Source organism: Haliotis cracherodii, unplaced genomic scaffold (genome assembly GCF_022045235.1).
Source record: "Haliotis cracherodii isolate W230 unplaced genomic scaffold, xgHalCrac1.p SCAF_7, whole genome shotgun sequence".
In the NCBI taxonomy this organism is placed as follows: domain Eukaryota; kingdom Metazoa; phylum Mollusca; class Gastropoda; order Lepetellida; family Haliotidae; genus Haliotis; species Haliotis cracherodii.
Genome location: NW_027266330.1, coordinates 5,684,977 through 5,712,381, shown reverse-complemented (window position 1 = coordinate 5,712,381; position 27,405 = coordinate 5,684,977). Strand labels below are relative to the sequence as shown.

The 27,405-nt window shown below is 39.5% G+C and overlaps 1 protein-coding gene across 1 annotated transcript; it reads right to left on the bottom strand.

Moving 5' to 3' along the window:
* Positions 1-900: 900 nt before the first annotated feature.
* LOC139448429 (monocarboxylate transporter 12-like) lies at positions 901-19,357 on the bottom strand. The gene is made up of 6 exons (XM_071229978.1): positions 19,309-19,357; positions 15,271-15,492; positions 12,832-12,975; positions 3,182-4,309; positions 2,539-2,589; positions 901-1,046 (listed from the first exon to the last, which is right to left on the bottom strand). The coding sequence occupies exons 1-6, from the start codon at positions 19,355-19,357 to the stop codon at positions 901-903; spliced, it is 1,740 nt and encodes a 579-aa protein (XP_071086079.1).
* Positions 19,358-27,405: the final 8,048 nt, after the last annotated feature.

Here is a 27,405-nt window from a genome sequence, read left to right as displayed (position 1 = left end):
ATGGCAACATATCGAGCTCATTGCATACATTCAGTTTAGAGTCTGTAGTATGACGATTGTATGTACTTTAATGCTCATACAGAACAGCAATGTGGTCCTGTCTTAAATCAGTCGAAGTTAAGTGTAGAGTGGTTGGATGTGACAGTGTTCGGGAGCTTCACTCCTGAGAGTTTCTTGGGCTGAAACACTTGTGGCACCTGATGCCTCCTTAGTGAATGGGTACCCGGTAGGATGAGATGGTAATGTGACTGCAAAGCTTCCACCACCGTACAGGCAGCAGGGACCTTACAATACAGCGTTATGCCATATCGCACTTCTTGATTCAGACTTTGCTGAAATATAACTGAATTATTTGAATTCAGAACTCATAATAAACAAAAGGAAATAACTATTCTCTTTACAAGATCTACACTGAATCTACAGGAACTTAATGTAATAAGGAGTCCAGGTACATGCTGACTAGGTCTTGAATGAATAGCTTACACGATTTAGAATACAGGATATATTTGACTCACCTTTTCAGAGAATATAAATGAACCGTTTTTGAAGCGCTGACCGAAGCAACATTCGGTCTCAACAACAGATCTCCCATCCCATCCCATCCAGAATATGCATGGTCGTTTCCTCAAATTCACCCCTTTCAGAGTAAATGTTTAAGGTATTTACCATTTTCCTTCAGTTTCCACAACCTACATTATATATATACTTCAGTTTCCAGTCGAACTTAATTTTAATTTATGTAAAGTCTAACTCAAATCGAGAATAGAATATATTCTAGATACGTAATGTATCAGTGAGTGAGATTAAAAAAAGCAACTTTGCATGCATATCAGTATTAAAGAACGAAAAATCAAAACAATTGAATAAGTATATTTTTGTGTGAAGTTTCAGTCCACGGTGCTAAACATCGGTCAGGTGTTGTTCTTGTGGAGGAGTAACAGGTTGTAGATGTATAGGACCGGTTGATTGCTGCGATCTGGTACATGGTTTGCTTGTACACATTCCAACGAGACCTCCACATATTGCCGCCGTCAAGAGACTAGTTCCTGAAATGTACAGAAACAGTGTCGACGTTTTTGCTTAGGGAGATCGTAAGTGTAGATAGAAGTTTTTCTTGTGAATTTTTTTATAAGTAGTAGGCCTTCAAGTTATAAAAGGGTCAACAGAAAGTGGGCATACAAGCATCAACTATATTTGTAGAACAAGAAAGTTGTTACAAGCACAAACAGTAGCCACTGTCTACCGAATGCCCCCACAACGTATCACAAGAAACCATGAACAAGTGTCATGAACCATTTTGACTTTGATATGAACCATTTTGGGCCACAGTTGATCTCACACATGCCAAATGCAGTCCTTAATAACAAAGACCGTAGCACTTTCTGTTTGATAACATGAATTCTGGTTTGAGAAAAATATATGCCCATTACAGTACAACTTTAAAACAGAATGAGCTGTCATACCTCCAGCTACTTCTGGGTTATTGTGGCGATATGACAAAGATGTCTCCGTTCTTTAACTGTGTTTAATCACTGTAAGTAGCAGCATGCTCGTGAGAGTTATCTCCCCTATCCTATCTTTGGCTGAGGCCCATTTAAGGATGGGGCCCATTTAGGGTTTAGCTATACCACAGTTATTACCTTCAATATCAGCCATGCGATAATGTATATGGAGTTTCCTCAAATTCCAATGATAAGTTATTGTTTTTTACACAAGTATTTTGGGATGTACCACCGAGCGACCATGCCCTTGAATGGCATCGAACTACATGCGAGAACATTACTTATAGCGAAATATAGTTGTGTTATAAAAAAGAAGTCTCCACACATACCAACAATACTATTTACAAATCATTTCATGAGTAAAAACCTGAAATGCGGCCTTGACATTTCACACAAGGATGACATATGATAGGTGTTGAGTTACTTTACTCTTACCTGATTGCATAAACCATTGATATTTCATAAATGTATCTGAAATTTCATGAAATGTAAATCATGCTTCTTACTTTGATCTTTAGTGACCTTGACCTTATATGAAGGTCGAATTTCATGGAATCCAATTTATTAATACTCAAACCATCATGTACACAAGCTGGTTTTACGCCTAGTTTGTACTGAGTGACCTTGACCTTCAAGGTCATCCAACCATACATCCGAAACGTTCTCCTTGGGTATGTAGGAGGTTGCATAAGGTATGAAGTCTCTAACATCTGTCATATACCGGGGGTTGAGTAAAACCAAATGCCGCGGCAGCAGAGCTCAAATGGGAGCAAACACATCAGCTCCTTCCAGGGTTGCAAGTGAGTGAGTGAGTTGGGGTTTCAGCAATATTCCAGCAATATCATGGCGGGGGACGCCAGAAATGGTTTTCATGCACTGTACCCATGTGGGGACTCGAACCCGGGCCTTTGGCATGACAAGCAAACACTTTAACCATTAGGCTATCCCACCGCCCCTTCCATGATTTCAAGGGAATGCTTAATAGTGTACTGAGAATCTGTTGACGTCGAGTCATAGTAAAACTAGTGTACAGTACCTGAAAACACATATGTCAGTTCATATCTCCCTGTTTGTGAAAAGATGAAACCTGAAATGCAATGTTATAGGTTATAGCAATACATATTCCAGTGTACATTATTTGTCAGTAATGGGTATCAAATGGATATTTGTTGAATGAGCGAGTAAATGACTTTGTTTTATGCAAACTTTCAATATTATTTCAGTTATATCACAGCGTGTGGGAGAAAACCTAAGAGTGTCGACTGCCTTACATGGTAAGTAATATGGAGCTGACAAACCCAGAACTATAATCTTGGTGAAGTTGGTATTCGAACACACAATATCTGCTCACATATCTACGATGCATGCGTTTGGGGCCAGTACACAAGATCCTATTGGCTAATCAAAAAGTGCCAGCCAAGGGTTAAAGACGTTTCAGTATTTTTTCAAAAAGCACCATGACATATAATCTGCAGAAATATGCTGAGATATTTGAGGGGACGTGCGGTGTTCTGATGGTTATAGCATTCGCCCGTCATGCCGAAGACCCGGGATCGATCCCCACATGGGTACAATACATGAACCCCATGTCTGGTGTCCCCCATGGTAATATTGCTGCTTGAAGATTGCTAAAGGGGGCGTAAAATCCAACTCGCTCACTCGCTCAGTGGCTCACTTACTTGCAAGAGGAGGGCCTATGAATAACGCCACACCACAGCAGAAGTTCTCGATACCAAAGGCAACAGCCAAGTGTTCCAGTCCAACCAGCTGTATGGTTAAGGGGCTCACAAGGGAGTTAAGACCTCCAGTATACAAACCATATGCTCCACTAAACACCATCTGCAGGGCATATGAGTTTGAAAACAGAGGGAAAAACAATGTAAGGAGCCCTGCTATTCCAAGAAGCCCCATGTGAAGAGTCAGATATCCAACTGAAAGATCACTGGCTGCAAACCCCACAAGGAGTCTTGACGCTACACTTGTGAGCCCCATCGCTGTAAAGAGACTACTAGCCTCACTTTGAGTACTTCCTTTGTACTTGGCATAATTAGGTAAATGAAACAAACCGGTGCCTTCCCCTAAGAACCAGAAAAAATAGCTTAAGCAGAAACAAATTAAACCATACTTGTTTGGAATATTTCTTATCTGCATCCGCCCAAAGCATCTTGAGAGCCTGCTGTATTTACTCACAACGGTGTCAGTGCTTAACTGGGGTTCTTCTGTTCGACATAGTGGGATCAGTGCGTCCATCTTCACATCACCATGTTTATGGGATCCATGTCGGACCTGTAATTCTGTTTCATCGTGGATTGTGTCATTGAGTACACACCCAATGTCAGGAGAATTATGATCCATTCTAACACATTGATCGTGGCCAAAAGATGAGCCCGCTGGTGGTATGAGCATTCTGTTCACTGTATATTCATTGGTTTGGGCCATCTTTATATTGGATGTATGCTCATGAACACCCCCGCACATTGGATCGTTGATGGTGTCACATCCCTCCGTACATGTAAATGATTCAAATTCGACATTGAAGTTCTTTTCATTTTGACTATTGTTGTCCATCGCCATCATTGGCTTCAGAAGACTTGCAGCAACACATATGTTTGATAACAGAGCACCCATAACCAGCAGACAACCACGTAGGTTGTATGTGTCCATGAGGAGCTGACACAGAGGTCCTGTGATAAACATGCCGACCGCAACTCCAGACACAGTAACACCATAAGCCAATCCTCGTCGTTTTATGAAATAGTATCCTGGGACCACATAGCAGGCGTTGAATGCTAAACCATTGCCGAAACCTGTTGATCATAAAACATTTGAAATATTGAGAATATCATCACTCTGAGTCGTACATAGATGTTGTTTCGTGCCTCATATATTATGTTCAGCGCTGAAACAGAATGAATCTGTTATCGCGATCTGGCTCCAATATTGCCAATCCAATGTAAAATTTTAACCACTCACGATCATATGATAGTAACCGAAATAATTGTAAACTTAGAAGCATTTCACTCACTAACTTTAAACGCATTTAAATACATCGATGGCCTCAAATATTTTCTATATGGGTCTTATTGAAATTAGTTCCTGTTAGGTGATTTCAATTCCATGTTCATACCCACATTCTCGAATTGCTTATCATAAATGTATGGATTGACACTAAAATAGTATACAGTTCTATTGTCCTGTATATACTACAGAGTGTAGAACTTCCTCATATTAAATACTGAGGTAGTATAGGTAATGATGGTTCTGGACCACTTCCACTGGAGCCAGATTAATATACCTATACTGCTACTACACAGGGATTTTTTTATGCAAAAACGATGATGCGATTCAACGATCGTCATGAGACTAAACTAAATTGTAATGAAAATATTCTCTATTAATTTTACTCATACACATACCATTATTTTGAACAAAGGATGGTACCTGTAACGTGGAATTATCGTAGTAGGTCTCCATGATTTCTGCGAGTCCGTCCGAGGCAAGCTTCGCGCGTTCTTCCAAATTATCTTTATCTATGGCACCGAGTTCAGTACCCACAATCTGAAGAACCTTAGTAGTCTTCGCAGAAAGTTTTCCTTGTGAGTAGTCAACAAGACCTTATTCATTACGAATAATGTTGATACCACCACAACGTCCAGCTAGTGTAGACAAGGTTAGGGGCTTACGAGTATGAGAATACATAAGGTCAATATCCGGAGAGCCACGCAGTCGCAATATTCCTTGTATATCTATTGTAAACTTTGAATAGTCAATTAGTGTAACATATTTTTTGTCATCTTTTAAGGCATCGTAATACTCATAAGCGGATGGTTTCAAAAGTTCATCGTTAAGATTCACAAAGCTTGTTTCATCAGTACCCTCTTCGATTGTATTAGTATCAGGTAGGTTATCTTGATTAATATCATCCATTTTTATATTAAACATAAGGTTACATAATTTCAATATAACAATGTCTTCGTAATACGGACACAAGTTAAATCCACAATGTAGACTTCGGGATCCATTAGGGGTCAAAGCAATTCGCCAGTCTGTAACTATAACTAATAACTCGAGTACCATTGATCAGAATCAAACAGTTCTGGTTCGCTTTCCTATTTTCAGAGCCCACGATGTGTTAGTTCCAGGAACTGCCCAACTATCATTTACAATTAGTTTGACTTCTGCTGACGCTAACAGGGAGCTCGTTCAGAACATAGGTCATGCGATTTTTAAGAAAATCGCGATTAAAATTATCGGTAATGAGGTTTTGAGTATTGACGACAGCAATGTATACTTCTGTTACATGGATCTCTGGAGAACGGCTAAATAACGGGAAAACTTATAGTACAAAGGTATTTGTAATCAGAACACAATGAGACTGCGTGTGGGTGCTTCTACTGGCGACAATACCACTGTAAAAGATAATGCTGTTGCTGATGCATTAGGTAACCGATTCTTTATTCCGCTCGACCTTGAATTACTAGATAGTCACATGCCCTTCCATCAAGCATCCCTAGCCGAGGTTAGAATACGAACTCACTTTTTATGACTACGGCAGAGTAATCAAAGTTACTGAGGACCCCTCTGAAGCATTTTAAAGAGATACCAAGACGTTCTACAACCCCAAGATTACAAAAGTAGAATTGACTATTGAGGGTGTGCCTAATCAACTATATGTCAAGGTATGTGAAGTATGTGTTATGGCTCGACATGCGAACCACAGATGATGACCAACTAAGGAGAATAGAAAATGCTAGTGAGGGTGTTACTATACAGATAACAAAGCTCTTCAAAACGGATGATAAATTAAACATATATTTGTACGTGATTATGAATGCGCAACTTAATATACAGAATGGAAGATTCGTGCAAGCGATCTATTAATAATCTTTTACCTATAGAAACGCACTGCGCTATCATCTGCGGGCAAAAGGGTTGCGAAAAAAAAGCTTTTATTCTAGATATTTTACAAAGTCATTATCAAGATGTTTTCACCCATATTATTATTCTGTGCCCGACTATAAACGTTAATAAAACATACCAATCGAGAGATTGGGTAATGAATGATCCCGGTGTGTTCAAAGTTGATCCAGACAATCGATTACAAGACTGTTTACGAGTATGTCATGAAAAATACAAAGGAGAATCAACCCTTTTTATAATAGACAACTGCAGTGCGAGTAAAGAACTTTCCAAAAGGAAAGATATGCTTTCATATTTAGCATTCTCCGGATGACATAAGGAGCATAGCGTTTGGGTACTTACTCACAAATACAACTCTGTCCTGAAAGATCTCAGAGAGCAGACCAAATGGGTAGCCCTGTTTCATTCATTTGAGGAATGTCTACGCAAAAATTATGTTATTTCTACCAAGCCTGAACGAGATAAAGTCAGAAAACTGTTAGCGGAAATGAAGCACTGTAAACTCGAATTAAAAACCAATCAACCAGCTGCTTATGCAATTGCAAATTAGCAACTGTAGAGAAAAATATAGCAAAATATAGCAAAAATATAGCAAATGCTGTGCAAAATATAGCAACTGCTTAGCAAAAAATTAACAACTGCTGAGCAAATCATAGAAAAATTATGCCAAATATAGCAAAAATACAAAAAAATGAACATTAGTGGTTATTATGTAATAATGTGATTTGAAACCCTCATTCTTTTGCAACAGTTTATTATTTAGGGCTGTATTGGATATGCAATATTTCATTATTTAAGACTTAAATATCTCCTTTGGTATTACATTATGGATCAAATGCGACGAACTTATCGAACAACTGCTCCAAGATGAGCCTGTAGTTACAGATCAACATACAGATCAACATAAAGAAAGACTCGCGGCTTTTGTAGCTGGTTGAAAATGCTCCAATTATTGGGGGGCAAATTATACCACTGATAAAATTGATAACATGAGCGACAAAGAAATTTAAAAAACTGTACTCACGTTATGAGTCCAGACTGGGAGCTACCATGACTAAACCAATATGTTTGGCTAAGTAACAACTATACACAGTTGTAGCTAGTGCGTTTCTTCCTATCCCGGCAGAAAATCGCATGTATTTATGAGAATCTCTCGAGAAAGACCCATTCATCGAAACACCCTGTAGGTGCAGTAAGCTGTGAGTTTTATCATAGATACGGAATGTTCTTAGCGCCACTTACCACCACTTTAATAACGGCTAGTTATTGTCAATTTAAACATACGTACCAACTTACTAATAATGAAGACAGAAATACCAATTGCACAATCTCCGATTGTACCACAAGTGAATGACGAAACACAAGCAATTGCACCACAAGCCCCGATTGCACCACAAGCGATTGCACCACAAGTCAGAGTGACTAAGAATCCTCGAAAAGTCGCAGCTGGTAGGAAGGGTGCACTAGCAAAAGGCAAAACTAATACACAATTCAATCGCTGAACATAGACCGATTAAAACTTGGGCTCCCTATGCTATAGGCATTATAGCGGTGGTATGGTTGTTTTATAAGAACGGAGAAGAGAAAACACTGATAGCAATTGCACAAGATGAGGTTCAAATAGAGATAAGCCCTCATGTAGTGTTATAAAAGCATGACTACTCCAGTTACAGATGGTAAAATGTTGGTAAACGCAATGTATCCTTCAGCGATGGTCAGCAGCTTGGCCTTTGATGGTTCTAGATGTAGGCCTAGCAATGGCTACAAAAGATATGCTAATCAAACAAGTGCTTATCCCAAGTAAGTATGAAGTACTTAAGCATTTGAATATTTTATAAACATAGTATTATTGAGCATTTGAATATTTTATAAACATATAGTATGGCATCAATTGCAATGATGGTCGTTGGAGCTATTGTTAATGCTCTAGCTTTTGGGGGTAAGTAATTTTTTATTTTCTACTATGGGGGAATCAAATGCTAAAGAAATTGAAGAGGAGCGTAAATGACGTAATAAAGCATTAGAACAACTCGAAACAGCCAAGTCACAATGGGCCAGACAGAGGATGTTGAGATTAGATTTTATTAATGATGAACTGTGTAAGCAAGGACATTCAATTCAAACGTTTAAGGATGTTGAATCTGCCATGCACGAATACTTCCTTGTTTACGGAAAGACACTTGACCCAATCCCAAGGCAACAATAAGTAAGTTTTATACATCGTCAGAGGCTCACAAAGCCTGCGAGATAGTATTTATAATGTTTGGGTTGCCGGTAGTTGCGATTTTGAGCTACACAATTATGCATAAGCTATGATCTATTATCAGCTATGACCTGTCTACACACTATGTCGCTATGACCTGACAACATGACTGGTGTGTCTGTTTTTAGCTACACAATTACGCATAAGCTATGATCTATTATGTATCAGCTGGCAACATAAATAGCGATGACTCACCATGAGGGTGAATGGAGGTGTGATTTGCATTTAGACAAATGATATGATAGGTGTATAACCATGAATCTGTGAAGATTCACACCCAATTTGATGCAACAGATGATGTGTCGGTATATATTGTGGTATTCATGCGCTGATAGGGTCAGGAACCAGATTATTTATGCTAGGAAGAGAGATTACATCAAGGAGAGGAATAGGTTGGGGAGAATACGTGTTTAGATATATGAAAATATAACCATTTAGACATTTGACTCATTTTGCATATTCCATTACATCACAATGGTTATTGTCAGAGAGTTGAAGGCTTTGGCAAATCAACGTGGTCTACACGGTTATTTTCGAATGAGAAAAGCTGAATTTATTGATTTACTCAGTTTGAAATACAACAAACCCCAGACTGTTAGAGAACTCAAAGCTCAAGTGAAAAAAATGGGCTGAGAGGTTATTTTCGAATGAGGAAAGCTGAATTGATCACTTCACTGAATGAATAATAAACCCGCTGTTGTTGATAAAAATCAACCCGTTGATGCTGATAAAAATCAACCTTTTGAGTTAAGATTTGTACCCACAGCCGGCTGGTAAATACCTAAGAGGTTGGAAGTTGGATATTAATTCCAACATGGACTCAACCTTGATGGTATAGACGAACCTACACCAATCTCGCAAATTCATAAGGTGGAAAAGCAAATAATTTAGCCATAAATGTTTCAGGACATTCTCCTAAAGGAATTGTTGTACACAGGATAAGCTCCGCCCTAGAAAATATTCCCAGAATCAATTCTTTTCTGATCGAAAAAGATGGTAAATATCATTATACGTGGATAAAGAGTTTAAGCAGGCTATTATATGATCAAACAAAACATGAGAGAAAGAAATATTTCTGCGAAAGATGCCTGCATGGATAGAGCAGAGTAGATCTATTAGAAGCGCATAAAGAAGACTCCAGACAGACTGCTATCAGGATCGATATGTCTACAGAGGGAAAAATTATATTAAAATTTGAACATTATTGCAATCAAATGCCAGTGCCGTACATAATTCACGCTGACTTTGAAGCGCTTATCAAACCGATAGAAAATACCAAACACAATAATAAATGTAGTTTTACATACAAAACTCAAGAACATATTCTTTGTGGGTTTGGATATATAGTTATATGATGGAAAACCAAACCAGCTCGTGATTTACAGAGGTCCCGATGCAGTGGGAAAGTTCCTAGAATATCTACAAAATGAAGAGAGAATAATTAGGGAAAATTCATTGCGTAAGAAACCGATGTGTATGATGAGGGATGATTGAAGGGCCTATAAGAAGTCAGGGATTTGTCATGTTTGTAAACCCCTCAATGGGGATTCCCTAAGAGATCATTGTCACGTCAAGGGTAATTATCAGGGAGCCGCGCATGACGAGTGTTACTTGAAAAACTAAAAATGAATTCTCAAACAACACCCATCCCCATTGTGTTTCATAACCTAAGAGGATATGATTCTCATCTCATCATGCAAGCTATCTCAAAGACTGACGGTGGTTTAACATGCATTCCTAATAATATGGAAAAATATATATCATTCTCGTTGACTAAAACTATACATTATACAGACAATGACAGATGTCAGAATATCAACACTCCTTGATGGGTAATACTAGATTAGCTAACGTAGAAAAACTCGTACCAAACTTGATGGATAAGACAAAATATATAGTTCACTACAGAAATCTCCAGTTACATCTATCGTTAGGCATGAAACTAAAGAAAATACACAGAGTTCTTAAGTTCGATAAAAGCCCTTGGATGGAGCCCTATATAAGGCTGAGCACAGATTTAAGAAAGAGGGCTACCAGCGATTTCGAAAAGAATCTATATAAGCTCATGAATAATTCAGTATTTGGAAAAAATCTATGGAGAATCTGAGGAAGCATGTTGATGTTAAATTAGTCAGATCTAATGAGGAAGAACTAATCAGGAAACTTACAGCTAGTCTGGCTTTTAACAGAAGCAAGATATTTGATAACAACTTAGCGGCGCTGCGGCGCTGCATATGCAGAAAAGTAATATAAAATTCAACAAACCAGTGTACGTTGGTATGAGTATTCTTGCCTTGTCAAAACACTTCATGTATGACTTTTATTACAACAAACTTAAGAAGCAGTAATCCACTGGTCAGTGTGGTAAATGAAAGGGTATTAGGTAAGATGAAGGATGAATGTGCTGGGAGTATGTCGGATTAAGACCTAAGACATATTCTATAAAGAAGTCTGATAATGGGGAGATAAGAAAAGCTATGGGTTTTAAGAAGTATGTGGTGAAAAAGCATATCAAACCCGAACAGCATAAAGAAGCATTTTTCAATGGCAGAACATTCAAACACGAGATAAACACTTTCAGAAGTGACAATCACAGCATATATGGATTAAGAATGAACAAGACATCATTATCCCCCTTAGATACAAAGAGATGGATTGATAATGATGGTGTAACTACCTATGCTTATGGTTATGGTGGTGATACTGTGTCGTTGGGAACTATGAGCAACTCTTCTCGTACAAATCCCCTGCCCGGTCCATCTTTAATATAATAAAGAATCGGCTCACCTTCTTTCGTAACCAACTGACTAATGTTATACATCTTAAGGGACCAAATCGGATTGGTTGTGCGATGTAGACATCCTTCGAGTTCACCGGGCTGGTATAAATATCTTACACTTAATCTATCTGGAAAGTTTTAGTTCTTTGCCTCTCCAGGGTGCTGAAGATTCGGAAGTCACAGATTTCATTTTATTTGCATCGGATGGTTTCTTCCCTATTAATCTCGTTACTTCATTATTTAGCGGTGATACAACATCTGATAATCATGTCACCCATTCAGTAGATCTTATTCGTTCTGATTTCATTTCAATCCCATACTGATAGCCAAACAAACGTTCCGCTAATGTTCGGTTAAATCTTTCAACGGTAGCTTGACTATGGTGGGCCTCTTTTTCACCAAGCCTGATTTCAACATAGTGCTTTGTTAACAGTTTAGTTACTGATCCCATAAACTCGCGACCAGGATCTACTTGAAATAGCTTTGGTCATTTTAGTGGTCTGCGTTTATATATGGAGCTCAATGCATTGGCTACTTCTGCTGAATTTTTCGAGGTTAATGGTTCAGCTTCTTTGTATTGACGAGCCACATCCACTACAGTTAAAGCATATTTATACGTTTTGCGTCTTACCTTATCATGGGGGAGAAACAAGAGGTCAGCCTGATGAACTTCATTTGTTGTAAAAATATCAAACTTCTTCCTCGCTACATAATGCGGTGCCGGTAAGTATATTTGCCACATCACTTGTTTCTTTAACCAATCCTTGGCCACATCTTTAGATACCTTAGCCCCAGTTGCTAATTTTTGTATTGCTCTTATACCTTTCCAATAGCCTCATGGGCTATAGTAAATTTTATCCATTATTAATTGATATTGATGTTTCTTTTAATACGAATCATGATGATCGTTGAATCACATCATCGTTTTTGCATAAAAAAAATCCCTCTGTGGTAGCAGTGTAGGTATATAAATCTGGCTCCAGTGGAATTGGTACAGAACCATCATTACCTATTCTACTACTGCACTTCCATTGGTAAGTAATTGAACACCAAGTGGTAGAGGATTGAAAAATACGAGTGGAATGGGGCAATTTCAATGATGCAGATTCTGTGAAGTTAGATCTTATACTGTCTTGATGCCAGAATCTTTAATATGGTTGCGTTGGCAAAATCATCCCTTCATGGGACGGATATTGCAGAACAATATAACGGAGTAAAACAATCAGTCTTTTATGGTCCAAGAAAATCAAATATGTCCTTGATTTGATCAGTAGGCAAAGTGATCCTTTACACATTGGATAAGTTGCTATTTAAATTGGAACCTGTTAAAATAATGCTTCATTGCTCCCTTGAATATCTACACTTACCTGCTATAACACCAAATGTGAGAATGAGTCCAGTGACGTCATTAACAAAGGATGCAGCAGTGAATCCTATGAGCATCAATATCCCTCCAGCAAAACAAGACGCTCTATACCCCAATGCCTTGGTGATCAGGCCAGCCACGGGACCTAGAATCAACAATGACTCATGTACCTCATGCTATGTAGCTTCAGAACATGCCACGTGGCTGTAATAATGATGCATATGAGTTTCATTATTGGAAATGAACATATCTGCCCCTACTGCAAATTGCACGTAGGTGTTAGTTTAAACTATGTTGAGGCATGTCAGAATGACCAGATGTCTTCTTACTTTGAGCCAATACAGTCATTGAGAATTCAGTATAGGAGTATTTCATATAAGCTGCGAAACGTCAGAGATTATCCCCGTATTACACATGTATGAAAATTTACATGATCAGTAAACATATGGATCACCATATTGCATGTGCATCTGTAGATACAACTGGAAACACGTATCGCAGGTGCATCTGTAGATACAGCTGGGTACAAGTGACCATATTGCTTGTGCATCTGTAGATACAGCTGGGTACAAGTGACCATATTGCATTTGCGTCTGTAGATACAGCTGGGTACAAGTGACCATATTGCAGGTGCATCTGTAGATACAGCTGGGTACACGTGACCATATTGCAGGTGCATCTGTAGATACAGCTGGGTACAAGTGACCATATTGCAGGTGCATCTGTAGATACAGCTGGGTACACATGACCATATTGCAGGTACATCTATCGATACAGCTGGGTACACGTGACCATATTACATCTGCATGTGTAGATACAGCTGGGTACACGTGACCATATTGCAGGTGCATCTGTAGATACAGCTGGGTACACGTGACAATATTGCAGGCGCATCTGTAGATACATCTGTATATAAGTGACCATTTTGCAGGTGCATTTGTAGTTACAGCTGGGTACACGTGACCATATTACATCTGCATGTGTAGATACAGCTGGGTACACGTGACCATATTGCAAGTGCATCTGTAGATACAGCTAGGTACACGTGACAATATTGCAGGCGCATCTGTAGATACATCTGTATATAAGTGACCATTTTGCAGGTGCATTTGTAGTTACAGCTGGGTACACGTGACCATATTGCAGGTGCCTCTGTAGCTACAGCTGGGTACACGTGGCCATATTGCAGGTGCATCTGTAGAGACAGCTGGGTACACGTGACCATATTGCAGGTGCATCTGTAGAGACAGCTGGGTACACGTGACCATATTGCAGGTGCATCTGTAGAGACAGCTGGGTACACGTGACCATATTGCAGGTGCATCTGTAGCTACAGCTAGGTACACGTGGCCATATTGCAGGTGCATCTGTAGATACAGCTGGGTACACGTGACCATATTGCAGGTGCATCTGTAGAGACAGCTGGGTACACGTGACCATATTGCAGGTGCATCTGTAGAGACAGCTCGGTACACGTGACCATATTGCAGGTGCATCTGTAGATACATCTGTATACATGTGACCATATTGCAGGTGCATCTTTAGATACAGCTGGGTACACGTGACCATATTGCAGGTGCCTCTGTAGATACAGCTGGGTACACATGACCATATTGTATTTGCATCTGTAGATACAGCTCGGTACACGTGACAATATTGCAGGTGCATATGTAGATGCAGCTGGGTACACGTGACCATATTGCAGATGCATCTGTAGATACAGCTGGGTACACGTGACCATAATGCAGGTGCAATTTCTCCATGAAATGTTTGTTATAATAGAGATGATGGAAGACCATGATATGTTAGCATTATTTCTTGGTGCAGATAACAAAGACATTGATGGATCCGGAGTAACTTGGCATTTCACTATTATTGAATTCTAAAAGTATTTATATCAAATCTTTTAACAAATTCTTAACAACGTGCTGTAATCTTACCAATGTTTCTAACTGTTTATAGCCTGTAAATATGCGGGACATTGATATATACAATGTATATATGTTTGAATATTTTGTTATTTAATTATTTAGTTACATAATCTTGTTGTTTTGAGAATATTCGGATTTATCTGGAGGAAATAAACACATTCATTCATTCATAGGTGTATATTTTCTTTTGCCAAACAGACTATTTTGCAGACATTATCTGTCACAAACAAGTTATTGCAGGGACTATGCAATACAATGGCGATCACGTCAAAAGATGTTCGCTTGATAATGATCTTGTTGTTGACAAGAAGAAAGCGATGTGTCATTTCCAAAGGCATGTACATTGGTGGGTTGCCTAGTGGTTACATCATATGCTCATCACGCCTAAGGCCCGAATTCGATAACTCTACAATGTGTATAGTCATTTAATACAATCCGAGGGTGAAAAGGTGATTAATATATAAGTTCCTGTTATTACGGCATGTATTGAAAAACAAACCCACACTTACCTGTCAAAGTCAAGGTGCCAAGCATGGTCGACCCAACCCATGATGTCTTCGAGAGGTCGTTGTCTATTTCCTCTAGAATTGCCGTGTTCAGAACCCCCGCCGAGTACTGCATGATCCCCAACAATACCATGACACAGAAGATGGCGAACAACACGACCCAAGCAAAGCCACCGTCCACTGTCTGCCTTGTCCTCACAGCCATATCTCGGATTGTAAATGAAGCTGCGAACACAATAGCACACATGTGACATATAATGAATGAACTCAACAAACCAAAACATGTACGAAATACAAAAAGACCATAAATTGTAACAGAACATTTGTGAACCACAATTACACACCAGAACATGTTACAGAACATTTATGGCACAGAATAACAAAACGATAACATGTAAAACAACATATATGAAACCCAATAACACACCAGAACAAGTAACAGAACGTGTATGCAACACACTAACACGACAGAACAAGTTACAGAACATTTATAAATCACAATAACTCAATGATATCATGTAACAGAACAAGTTACAGAACATTTATGAATCACAATAACTCAATGATAACATTAACATAACGTGAATGCAACACAATAACACACCAGAACATGTTACAGAAAATTTATGAATCACAATAACCCAATGATAACATGTAACAGAACGTGTATGCAACATAATAACTCACCAGAACATATTACAGAACATTTATGAATCACAATAACACAATGATAACATGTTACAGAACGTGTATGCAACACAATAACACACCAGAACAAGTTACAGAACATTTATGAATCAGAATAACTCAATGATAGCATGTACCAAAACGCGTATGCAACACAAAAACACACAGAACATGTAACAGAGGATGTATGCAACACAATAACACAATGTAAATCTGTTAGTGCAGTTGACATACGTATAGACAGAGTAAGGCAACTGCACATCGTCGCTGGAGCTGAGATGGGTGCTTCCCTTAAACAATACGTTTTTTCTGCAAGTGTATTCCAACCCGTTTCAAAAAGAGCGCATGTCGGGGAGAACAATTGGGACTTTATTCTGAAATTCGCATTGTCGCTCCATGTGCCCTGGGTCAGTCCAAGACATTACTCTGCAACTCCTATTGTCGTTCCATGTCGCCATGGTCAGTCCATGACATTACTCTGCAACTCCTATTGTCGTTCCATGTCGCCATGGTCTGTCCAAGACATTACTCTGCATCTAGTATTGCCGTTCAATGTCGCCATGGTCAGTCAAAGATATTTCGCTGCAACTCACATGCCATGAGAGTCAAGAAGCGCTGGATTCAACGACCGTTGTTCTAATTACCTACATAAACATGTACCGTCGCACATTCATACAGGTATTAACGCAAGGTTTAGACTCAAATTAACTGTACTAAGCTACAGTCTATCTCAGAATACACAACTAACTGGACAAGACAGGCTCATCCCAGAAAAGGTAACTGGCAGCACCGAGGTTCGACTCGACCATAAAGCCCGCCCAGCTCTCATAACGATGAAACCATCTTTAAAAAGTTTTCAAACCTTTCAAATTTATGAGAGCTGCTCACTTGTTATTCTCCGTTTATTGATTCCCTTTGTGTTCGTATGTATTCTACATCTCATGATTTGTACACTCTTTATTACTCACGTGGTGAAGACACAGGTGGTAGGATACTAAATCAATGCATCACACGTGTGTCGTACAAGGTTGACCTTTTGTTATTCTTTTTGATTGGATAACCGTGACCTCTGTCATACCGGAACTACTTTTTTCATTTGTAAAACTATCACGAGACGTCATTCACTTTTACAGCTACATGGCAGAGCGGAAGGATCTCATGAAAGCGAGAGACATATACAACACTTTATGTAACCAAACACGAAAGTCACACTCATCAACTTCGCTGTGCATTCTATATCAGTTATGCATAAATCTTCTGCAGACATATAATCGAGCCATACGACTGCCGATAGATCGAGGCCGTAACGTAAAACGTTAGGCATGGTGAAATGAAGTCAGTTTGAACTTTCTGGACAGATATCTAGACTAGCGTTGAATGCTCCGGTTGTGCCATCACTGTCCCCTTCGAATCGTATTTTGAGACATTTTGTGACATTGAAGATGTTTGTTCATGAATGAACATACACGACTGCACGACCAGATCACTCACTCAAAGTGAACAGTTCCGATTCAAATCATTCGAAAACTACGTGGAAGTGTGCCTGATTTCTGTTTTTGTGGCCCAAATCATCCGAAATGTGAACAATACCATTACCTATTGATCTCTAGCGTAAAACGCTGTGAGTACATCACGGTTGTCTTTTCGTATTCCGATGGTGACCTTGCCCTTTGTTAGAAGCTGTCACTGACATGCAGTCAGACTTGAGGTTGTGATTTTTACGTCTTCAGCATTGGGTCGTACAGTTAACATAAACGTCTTTGGCAAACTCTCCAATTTCCATCTTCCAAAATGGTACGGACATGATATAAATTCAGCTGATAGATCAAGGAAACCGAACCATTTTGATCGCAACGTCGGGACCCCGTCGGTGAAAGTGACCGACTGTTGGACTCAAGTGCGGCGCTAACTGACTTTTCAAGTTTTCTTTCAGTTATCCTGCGTACTAACAACAATTCACTAGAATGACCATAAGTTTAAACATTTTGAGGGCTGGTGCTGCCGTGTTTGCACGTGCAATAGCAGGAACATGTTAATGCGTATGCATAGAAAAAAGAACGAAAGTTGTTTTGTATTAACACTTTAATACACATTCAACGTAATGAATATAACATACCACACTCATTTCTCGTTATATACCATTTTTACGAAACTGATTAACAGTCTATGGTGTCTGACCTCGCTTTCGATGTGATACATTACAAAGTCAACTCGTAAACATGGTATCCAACGAGAATGAGTGTAGTATTCTCTATATATCACATGCTATATGTGTTGTGTATCTCATACTGTAAGTACTCTGTATGTCATGCTTTATGTACTCTGTATGTCATGCTGTATGTACTCTGTATGTCATGCTTTATGTACCCTGTAAGTCCTGCTTTATGTACTCTGTATGTCATGCTTTATGTACTCTGTATATCATGCTGTATGTACTCTGTATGTCATGCTGTAATTACTTTGTATTGTCATGCTGTATGTATTCTGTATATCATGCTGTATTTACTCTGTATGTCATGCTGTATGTACCCTGTATGTCATGCTTTATGTACTCTGTATGTCATGCTTTATGTACTCTGTATATCATGATGTATGTACCCTGTATGTCATGCTGTATGTACCCTGTATGTCATGATCTATGTACTCTATATGTCATGCTGTATTTACTCTGTATGCCATGCTGTATTTACTCTGTATATCATGCTGTATTTACACTGTATACCATGATGTTTGTACTCTGTATGTCATGCTTTATGTATTCTGTATGTCATGCTTTGTGTACTCTGTATATCTTGCTTATGTACCCTGTATGTCATGCATTATGTACTCTGTATGTCATGCATTATGTGCTCTGTATGTCATGCTTTATGTACCCTGTATGTCATGCTTTATGTGCTCTGCATGTCATGAATAAGATTATCAAAAGGCAACCACGACACAACGTGTTGAATGTTGAAATTGTTAGGTTTGTTAAGGTTTTTGTCGAAAGCCTCTCCCCCTTATAACACATGTATAATACAATATTTTAACGATATCACGCGACAGAACATGTATATAACACAATAACACAACACAAGCATAGTCGCCTGTTCGGGAAGCATGGGTTGCCGAAGACCTATTCTACCCCGGATCTTCACGGGTCGGATTATGTATTAAACACTAACAGCCATAACATGTCACAGAACATATTATTATATATATAACAGCGATCGTATTGACGTCGAATAGAACTGAGCCAAATAAGACCAAATAACCAAATAACAAGGAACATGGCAGAAATCAGCTGTTATACATCATGATGCACGAAAATAATCTGACACATTCTGTATAGCTATACGTTCTCACTGCGCCTACCTGTATTGCATCCGGACATCCAACCTTGATCGACATACAGCCAGGTCATGCTGAGGTTAGTCTGGATAAGCTTTGCACCTTGTGAGACGCGTTAATACAAAGGGAGACTACCGCTGCATGGTAGAGCAATCCCTAACGCAAACACATGAAACCTGGCGCCGGTGAAAGGTGTAACGTATCATGTTTCTTCTAACGGCAAAGATAGTTGATGTTATAGTTATCGTTCAATAACCATCAAGTAGCCATTTCCCTTCCACTGATTTACCCACTTGAACCAGAAATATAGGCGACCAGTAAGACCGCTTCATCTGTTTCATTTTTGGATATATGCATAAAGATTCAAAACACTCTCCACAAGACTGTATGGCAAGAGGGGTGACTTCAACTTTCCAATTATCAACGTTCCCTTTATATCGGGGAATATTCCTGTAACTCCAGCCCTCCAGTGTCCACATTCACAACTTTTGAGGTACAATCGGGCACGCTATTTCTCCCAAGATTTCAAAGTGCACCATACAACTCTTGATCCGAACTTGTTTGATCAAGGTTACCACATCCGAGGCCTCAGACTTCGTGTGTGTGCCGGGTGCCACGTGTGGGGCTAGGCTCGCCTTTTCGCTAACACCAGGTATCAAGAATTTTGTATTTATCATTTTCCATGACGCCCTCTACATATTCAGGCTCGTTCCATGGATCTACCTCAGTCAAAACCACAAGCATGGCAAAATCGGTAATAAAATTAACGAACCACTCCGTCATGTCGCTTAAAATATTGCGTTTGTGCTAAAACCTGGACATCCACTGACAATTTGGTGACAAACACGATGCAGTGGTCGTTCAGATAGCCTCTCCTAGGCCGATTTGAGATGGTACTTCGCTTAGTTGACAAGCATTTCTGTACCGTCGAGCAGTACAGAAACATCAACAAAATCAACATTGACATTGAGATTATGTCCGACATCCTTGACTCGTTTAAAAATAACTTTGGAATGCCTTGTTTTCATCATGAGACTTGACATGCTTCACAAGAGGATCATCAGACAAATATATGTGTTCAAAAGTGCACAAAACAATTCTATCATGAAAACTCTCCATGTTAATCAAACCACGCCCTGTCATTATGATTGGTAAATATAGGCGATTGAGGGAAGAGCGAGGGTGGTGGGATCTATTCTCTGACATGATTCTTCGCGTGAGGGTGGTGGGATCATTCTTCGTGTGAGGGTTTGAATACCCTGAATTTCTTGTTATTATTATTGTTGCTGCGTAGAACTCAGGAACTACTTTTCCTATATATTTATCCATCATTATAATATATATATCGTGCTCTAAGTTTAATTTGACCCCCCTCCCCCAAAATGACACCTGATGTTCAATAAAGATTACGAAAATCTTTAGTGACTGTAATTAGTTAATTTGTAATAGTATAAGAACCACACGTTTCATTATGATGAACGAGAGGAATATTTTGTGAAGTAAAACCGAAGGGTCTGGAAAGCTTCAGCAGTTATATGAATGGATGTGTGAATGGATGCCCAAATATGACTTACGAAACTATTCAGTCAGCTTATGATTCTTAATGTAGAACATCGATACGTCACGGCCATCTGGTTCAATTGGTAGATGGGCCTTTTATTATTTACCTTTTATTGTTTACCTTGGACCTTATAAGTCAGGGTAATTGGAAACAATTCCAGTTAATAGTTCTTTTCTGATAATCACTTACAAAGAAAAATAACAAATTGCTTCTCTGCCTGACCCAGACAAGGGACATGTTCCCGTGTCTGTCAGCTGAACAACTGACTTGTTGTGCATGGCTTTGTAACAGGGCCACCGACAGAGTAGGACACGCTTATACTTTAGCAAACACATGATAACATCACTATTTTATAGTGATACGTAAACACATGATGATGATGTAGTAAGAATCGTACAAACGACACTGGTTGTAGCAGAGATTTCAGATGAATTATGGAAAGGGTTTTGTTGTGGGTTGTTTTTATTATATTCACGTTCAGTGACTCATAAATGTTTGAAACAGATATTATTAATAGCTGCTATATTGTCAATGTATACCTAGTGATATGCAAGTCACGATGGCTGAAATACTGCCGATGTAGCTCACACACTAATGTATCGCAGCATGTCACCAGGGGCCATATTCCGAGTATATTCTATTTGTCCGCGGCATGTGACAAAAGGTAGAGGTCATTTCGGTGCGTGATCAACAATATATTGTTTGCATTTCAATTGACGTGACTAAGCAAAGAAGATAGTTTTGCTTGTAAGAGTTTATTTGGAACAGTCCATTTCATACATTGGGGTAGGGAGAGTTGTATCTGCAAGGAAACGGGGATCAACATATTTTTGGGGAAAGCATCCGGAAAACAATTGATGAAGAGTCAGTCAAAGTCAAAGATATTTATTGCATGTAAGGCCTCCGGTCCATATACAAGAAAGTTACAAATTAGTAGTTTACATATTTGGATATATACTCATGTTTAACAATTTGTTTCTAATGGAAATTGCATTTTTAACATATATAGCCAGTTTTTATATGACAGCATCATCCTTTGAAGAAAGAAGAGAAATAAAAGCAGGTACAGGATAATTTGACATAATTTGACATCTTGTATAAACTTTCTTCTTAGGTCACAATAATAAGGACAGACAAAAATAAAATGAATAATAATGGGCACAGCCTCTTCGGCTTTTCAGTGGACATTTTTCTTCCTTTATTTATCATGGTATCTAACAATCCGAGCCTAAATTGAATAAATAGACGCGAAGGTTTCTTGATGTTAATGTAGATAAGTATTTTTCTGGTTCAATAAGACTCTTAAACGTTCTGTACAAGTCTTACCTTGAACTGTTTTCTAGAGTGGAATGCCATTCCTAATAAAACATATCTATACTTAGAGGGAGAATAGGTAGTATAACTCAGTTTTTTAAGCCTAAACTTACACAAGTCAGATTTATTTTTCTTACAGAAGGATTTATAGTGATTTCTCTTTGCAGTAGATGTTTCTATTAGAAACAGTACGTCTACGTCTAAATGGTCTCAATGCTTTTCGAGCATCCGGTCTAGCAATCTTACATTCGTCACTTAATGGGGCCTTGGTATGTTGATAGTGTATAATGACAGTTCTTTTCCTCATACAATTTGCAGAATCTAAGATAACATGGACGAAATCATCTATAGCCCCATCTATCTTAAAATCCAGTTTTCTCAAAAGTAGTTGCTTACAAGACACCATCCTTTCCTGCAGGCTGTTTAAAAACGTTTCACTAAGAGATTCATTCCAAACAATCTTTTCTTTAAAGCAACCTGAAGTTGGCTTATCATTTTGGTTGTCATGTTTGGGAATTTACATGTTAATTCTAATGGTAAATGATCGGACTCTATACGATCTCCAATGCTTAACATGTCAATGTCTTGAAAAAGATCCAGAGAACAGATAAAGTAATCATTCACACTACATCCCTTGTGACAGCAATATGTATATTCCCCTTCTGCGTCTCCATATACCCCGCCGTGAGCAACAAGTAGCTGGAATGAATAACACATGTCCAACAATATCTGCCCAAATCTGTTTATCACACTGTCATGGGATTTACGATCATCAATAGGTAGATCTTCCTCCTCACTAAATGGAATGTTGTGTTTATCAAAAGCATCATCAATGTTAGCAAGTTGGTTGTTTTGTTCAACTCTACGCGAATTTTCTGAAAGGTTTTCAATAAGAACTGATCAAGCAGTTAAATGTTACATTTAGAGTTACTTTTGTTATAGTATGGCGAACACGACGGTGGGGTATACGTACATATCAAATTTATATTTCTGTTTACAGAGGCCAATTGTTTTGCTACTTTAATGCATACAAAATTATCGTTATCTGATGTTAGTAGCCTGCAAAACTTACTAATTGAATGTTGGATAGATACGCATACGCCCTCTGAGAGTCGACCATCATCGACCGATATTTTAATGGCGGGTCTGTAAAAAGCATCAGGTAAGAGATGAAGTCGCTGTCATCCACTTTTGGGCTCAGTCCATTTACGTTCCAACACAAGAAAGTAAGTTTCTCATCTTCACTCACAATAGCGCTCATAATATCGATCGTGTCACTGGTGTCGGATCTATTACATCCATATGGTATATTATCCGGGCCTCGGCCATCGTCCTATGGAAGTTGCCTATTCGATGATGTTTCAATTGCAGCTTGAGTGACCCTGCCTCGCCTGCGTTGGGTGTTTCCTGTTGAGTACGGGAGGTACTAACTTTCTCGAGGTTTTCTCACAAGCTTACCGTTCTTAAAGTAACCAAAATGGCCGGTGTCTTTAAGAGCATTCAGTTTTTGACGTTGGCGTGTGGTCAAGTCGCTTGAAATTCCAAGCCCGTTTTCCTTGAGCACGGGTCCAGCTTTCAGAGCTTGGACCTTGTCGTCTGACATCAGAAGCTTGGCAATTATAGGGCGGGGTTTTATCCGCTTTTCGACGTCTTATTCCAAGGCGATGAGCACGGATAATGTCAGATGGTTGCCACGTTTTAAAGGTTAAGTGTTAGTTAAAAATTGACATCACCGTCTCCTTACAAGCCATGGATTTCTCACCTTCTGCTTCGGGTACACCACGGAGAATGACATTATCACGTCTGCTAAATGACTCCAGTTTGGCCATATCGTCATCGGACCGCCTCCATGGTGTAGTGGTTGAGCGTCTGCCCGGAGAGCGGAAGGTCCGGGGTTCGATCCTCGGCCGCGTCAAACCAAAAGACGTTAAAAGATGGTACTTGTTGTTACCCTGTCTGGCGCTCGGCATTAAGGGGCTAAAACAAGGACTGGTCGGCTCGAAGTCAGTATACTGTGTCTGAGTGGGGTATTCATGTTGAGTGCGGCATGGTATCTCAGTGGGCTAGCACTATAAATCGGCATCAGTCCGGACTAGTACAAGCAGCCACACAAACACACACACGTACATGCACGTCGCTATATAAGTGCAATAATCTTGGACGCGACGTTAAACCCAATTTCACCTCACCTCACCATATCGTCATCAATCTTAGATAGACGTTCTTCGACAGTTTCAATTTTATCAGTAACAGCATCAATGTCAGTGTACATAATGTTATGATTATGTTTCAAGTTGTGACTATCAGATTTGATTAGTGTTATTGTCACCTCAACCTGACCACATTTAGAACTGATTGCGTTCACTTCAGCTTTTAAAGCTGTAATTTGCGAACTTAACTCCGATGATACGTCGTGCAGCTCCGATAGGATAGAATCTCTTACTTCTTCAAGAGAGATAGGTCCCGGGTTTGTTTCAACGTCGTTTGAACACAACATGATCTGTGTGATAACCCCCACGGGCAGCGCGTCGACACCGAGACGACAGCTTTCACGTGCAAGCGAAGCGTGGTAATTTGTCAAAATTGGGTCAAAGTCCATCGCAGTGACGTCACATGACACACAGAAAGAGCTTTTTCCTTTGGCAAATACCGATCAAAATTCATTTTTTCGAAATGATTGAGTAGGGCGACGGATGCAGAGAGGGGTCTAGCAAATGAAATAGTGCAAATGAGCAGTCTGAAATGAACATCAGTCCCAGACACGAATGGTGAGTTCTCACTGTCTCTGTGCAGCGTCACTTGTCGAGTGCCGATTCTGCCTCTATACACATCAATCGATATTATTTTAATATCAGGAGTGTTGGATATATACCAAGTTATCTCCTAGCGTTGGCAGTGTAGCATTTGCGTCCTACCTTGGCATATATTTTAAAAATAGTTCAGCTCGACATCACATCAAGGGACGTAACTCAATGAAGAAGAACGGCCCTATCATGATTACCAACATGGTAATGTGGGAGCACATTAAATAAGCCGTACCTAAAAATGATACATTTGTCAACATGTACTAATTAAGAAGTATTTTGGGTAGCATAAACTGAACAATTTATAAAAATAGGATTTAAATTCATTTCCAACCGTGTGTAAATAACACCGACAAAACCATATCCGTAATCACAAGAGTGTGAGTGAGTTACGCCGCTTTTAGCAAAATTCCAGCAATATAACGGCGGGATAATCACAAGAGAGTGAGTGAGTTACGCCGCTTTTAGCAATGTTCCAGCAATATAACGGCGTTATAATCACAAGAGAGTGAGTGAGTTACGCCGCTTTTAGCAATGTTCCAGCAATATAACGGCGTTATAATCACAAGAGAGTGAGTGAGTTACGCCGCTTTTAGCAATATTCCAGCAATATAACGGCGGGATAATCACAAGAGAGTGAGTGAGTTACGCCGCTTTTAGCAATGTTCCAGCAATATAACGGCGTTATAATCACAAGAGAGTGAGTGAGTTACGCCGCTTTTAGCAATGTTCCAGCAATATAACGGCGTTATAATCACAAGAGTGTGAGTGAGTTACGCCGCTTTTAGCAATATTCCAGCAATATAACGGCGTTATAATCACAAGAGAGTGAGTGAGTTACGCCGCTTTTAGCAATGTTCCAGCAATATAACGGCGTTATAATCACAAGAGTGTGAGTGAGTTACGCCGCTTTTAGCAATATTCCAGCAATATAACGGCGTTATAATCACAAGAGTGTGAGTGAGTTATGCCACTTTTAGCAATATTCCAGCAATATAACGGCGGTATAATCACAAGAGAGTGAGTGAGTTACGCCGCTTTTAGCAATATTCCAGCAATATAACGGCGGTATAATCACAAGAGAGTGAGTGAGTTACGCCGCTTTTAGCAATATTCCAGCAATATAACGGCGGTATAATCACAAGAGAGTGAGTGAGTTACGCCACTTTTAGCAATATTCCAGCAATATAACGGCGGTATAATCACAAGAGAGTGAGTGAGTTACGCCACCTATAGCAATATTCCAGCAATATAACGGCGGTATAATCACAAAAAAATCTCTCTTTAAACAGGATCCATTTCCGTTTCCGATCATGTCATTAGCATTGTGTTTATGAACCACTATCAAATAGTGATGATACCAAGTGTTCGCGTGAAAGTGAGCGAATCATTTAAGAACATTTGTCAAGAGTCCAAGCCTATTTCTGGTGTCATCCGCCGTTTTATTGCTGGAAAATTGCTAAAAGCAGCGTAAAATCAAACTCACTCACAGGAGTCCCTGCGGTGACCATGTTCCCAGTTCGGACAATAGATATACCTAAGGCGGGGATCCCAGTAATCATGTACTGTGGTGTTGTTGGAAACAGATACCTCCAAACACCACACCTCACATGACCATCCACGTCCCTATGTCGTGATGTTTTCGCACGCTGCACATACAGATGACACGTATATTTATTATTTTATTGCACATATTAGTCTGTAAGTGGCGTGGGGTGAACTGTTATTGCCAAGCACAAACCTAAGGACCCGTGAAGATTCCGGGTAAGAATAGGTCTTCAGCAACCCATGCTTGCCGTAAAAGGCGTGACTATGCTTGTCGTAAAAGGCGACTAACGGGATCGGGTGGTCAGGCTCGCTGACTTGGTTGATGCATGGCATCGATCCCAATTGCGTGGATCGATGCCCATGATATCAATCACTGATCAGCTGAATTGGTCACGTGTTATTACATTCATTTCCCAATGAATGTAAAGAATTAAGCCACGCCCACCGAGGCGCACTACTTGTATTACTGCGGAATGTCGGGGGATCCCAATATTACAGTCGAGGGAATTCCCTTTCTGCTCAGGTGTATCGTCATGCACTGGATATTTAGCGACTTGCATATTCATTGTCCAAACTAACCTTTGAAACCGAAGGCCGATAATGAATGAAACTGCAAACGTGCAGGCTCGCTCGCCTGATGTGCAAACTCTTGTAAGAATCCGCAAAGCAGATTCATACAGTCTGCACATCGGTTTTTCGATTCATACCTCAATGAACCGAAAAAAATACACAGTCAATCCTTAAATGTTAATACATGTTCTTCCAAAGAAAAAGTGATCTGGTGATCATTGATATAAGCTCTATCCACTCGACCACGGAGGCGGTAGATCAAGGGTAATAACTAATAAGTGTCTCAGGTAATAAGCAGTCAAACGACAGTTATTGGGTGCATAT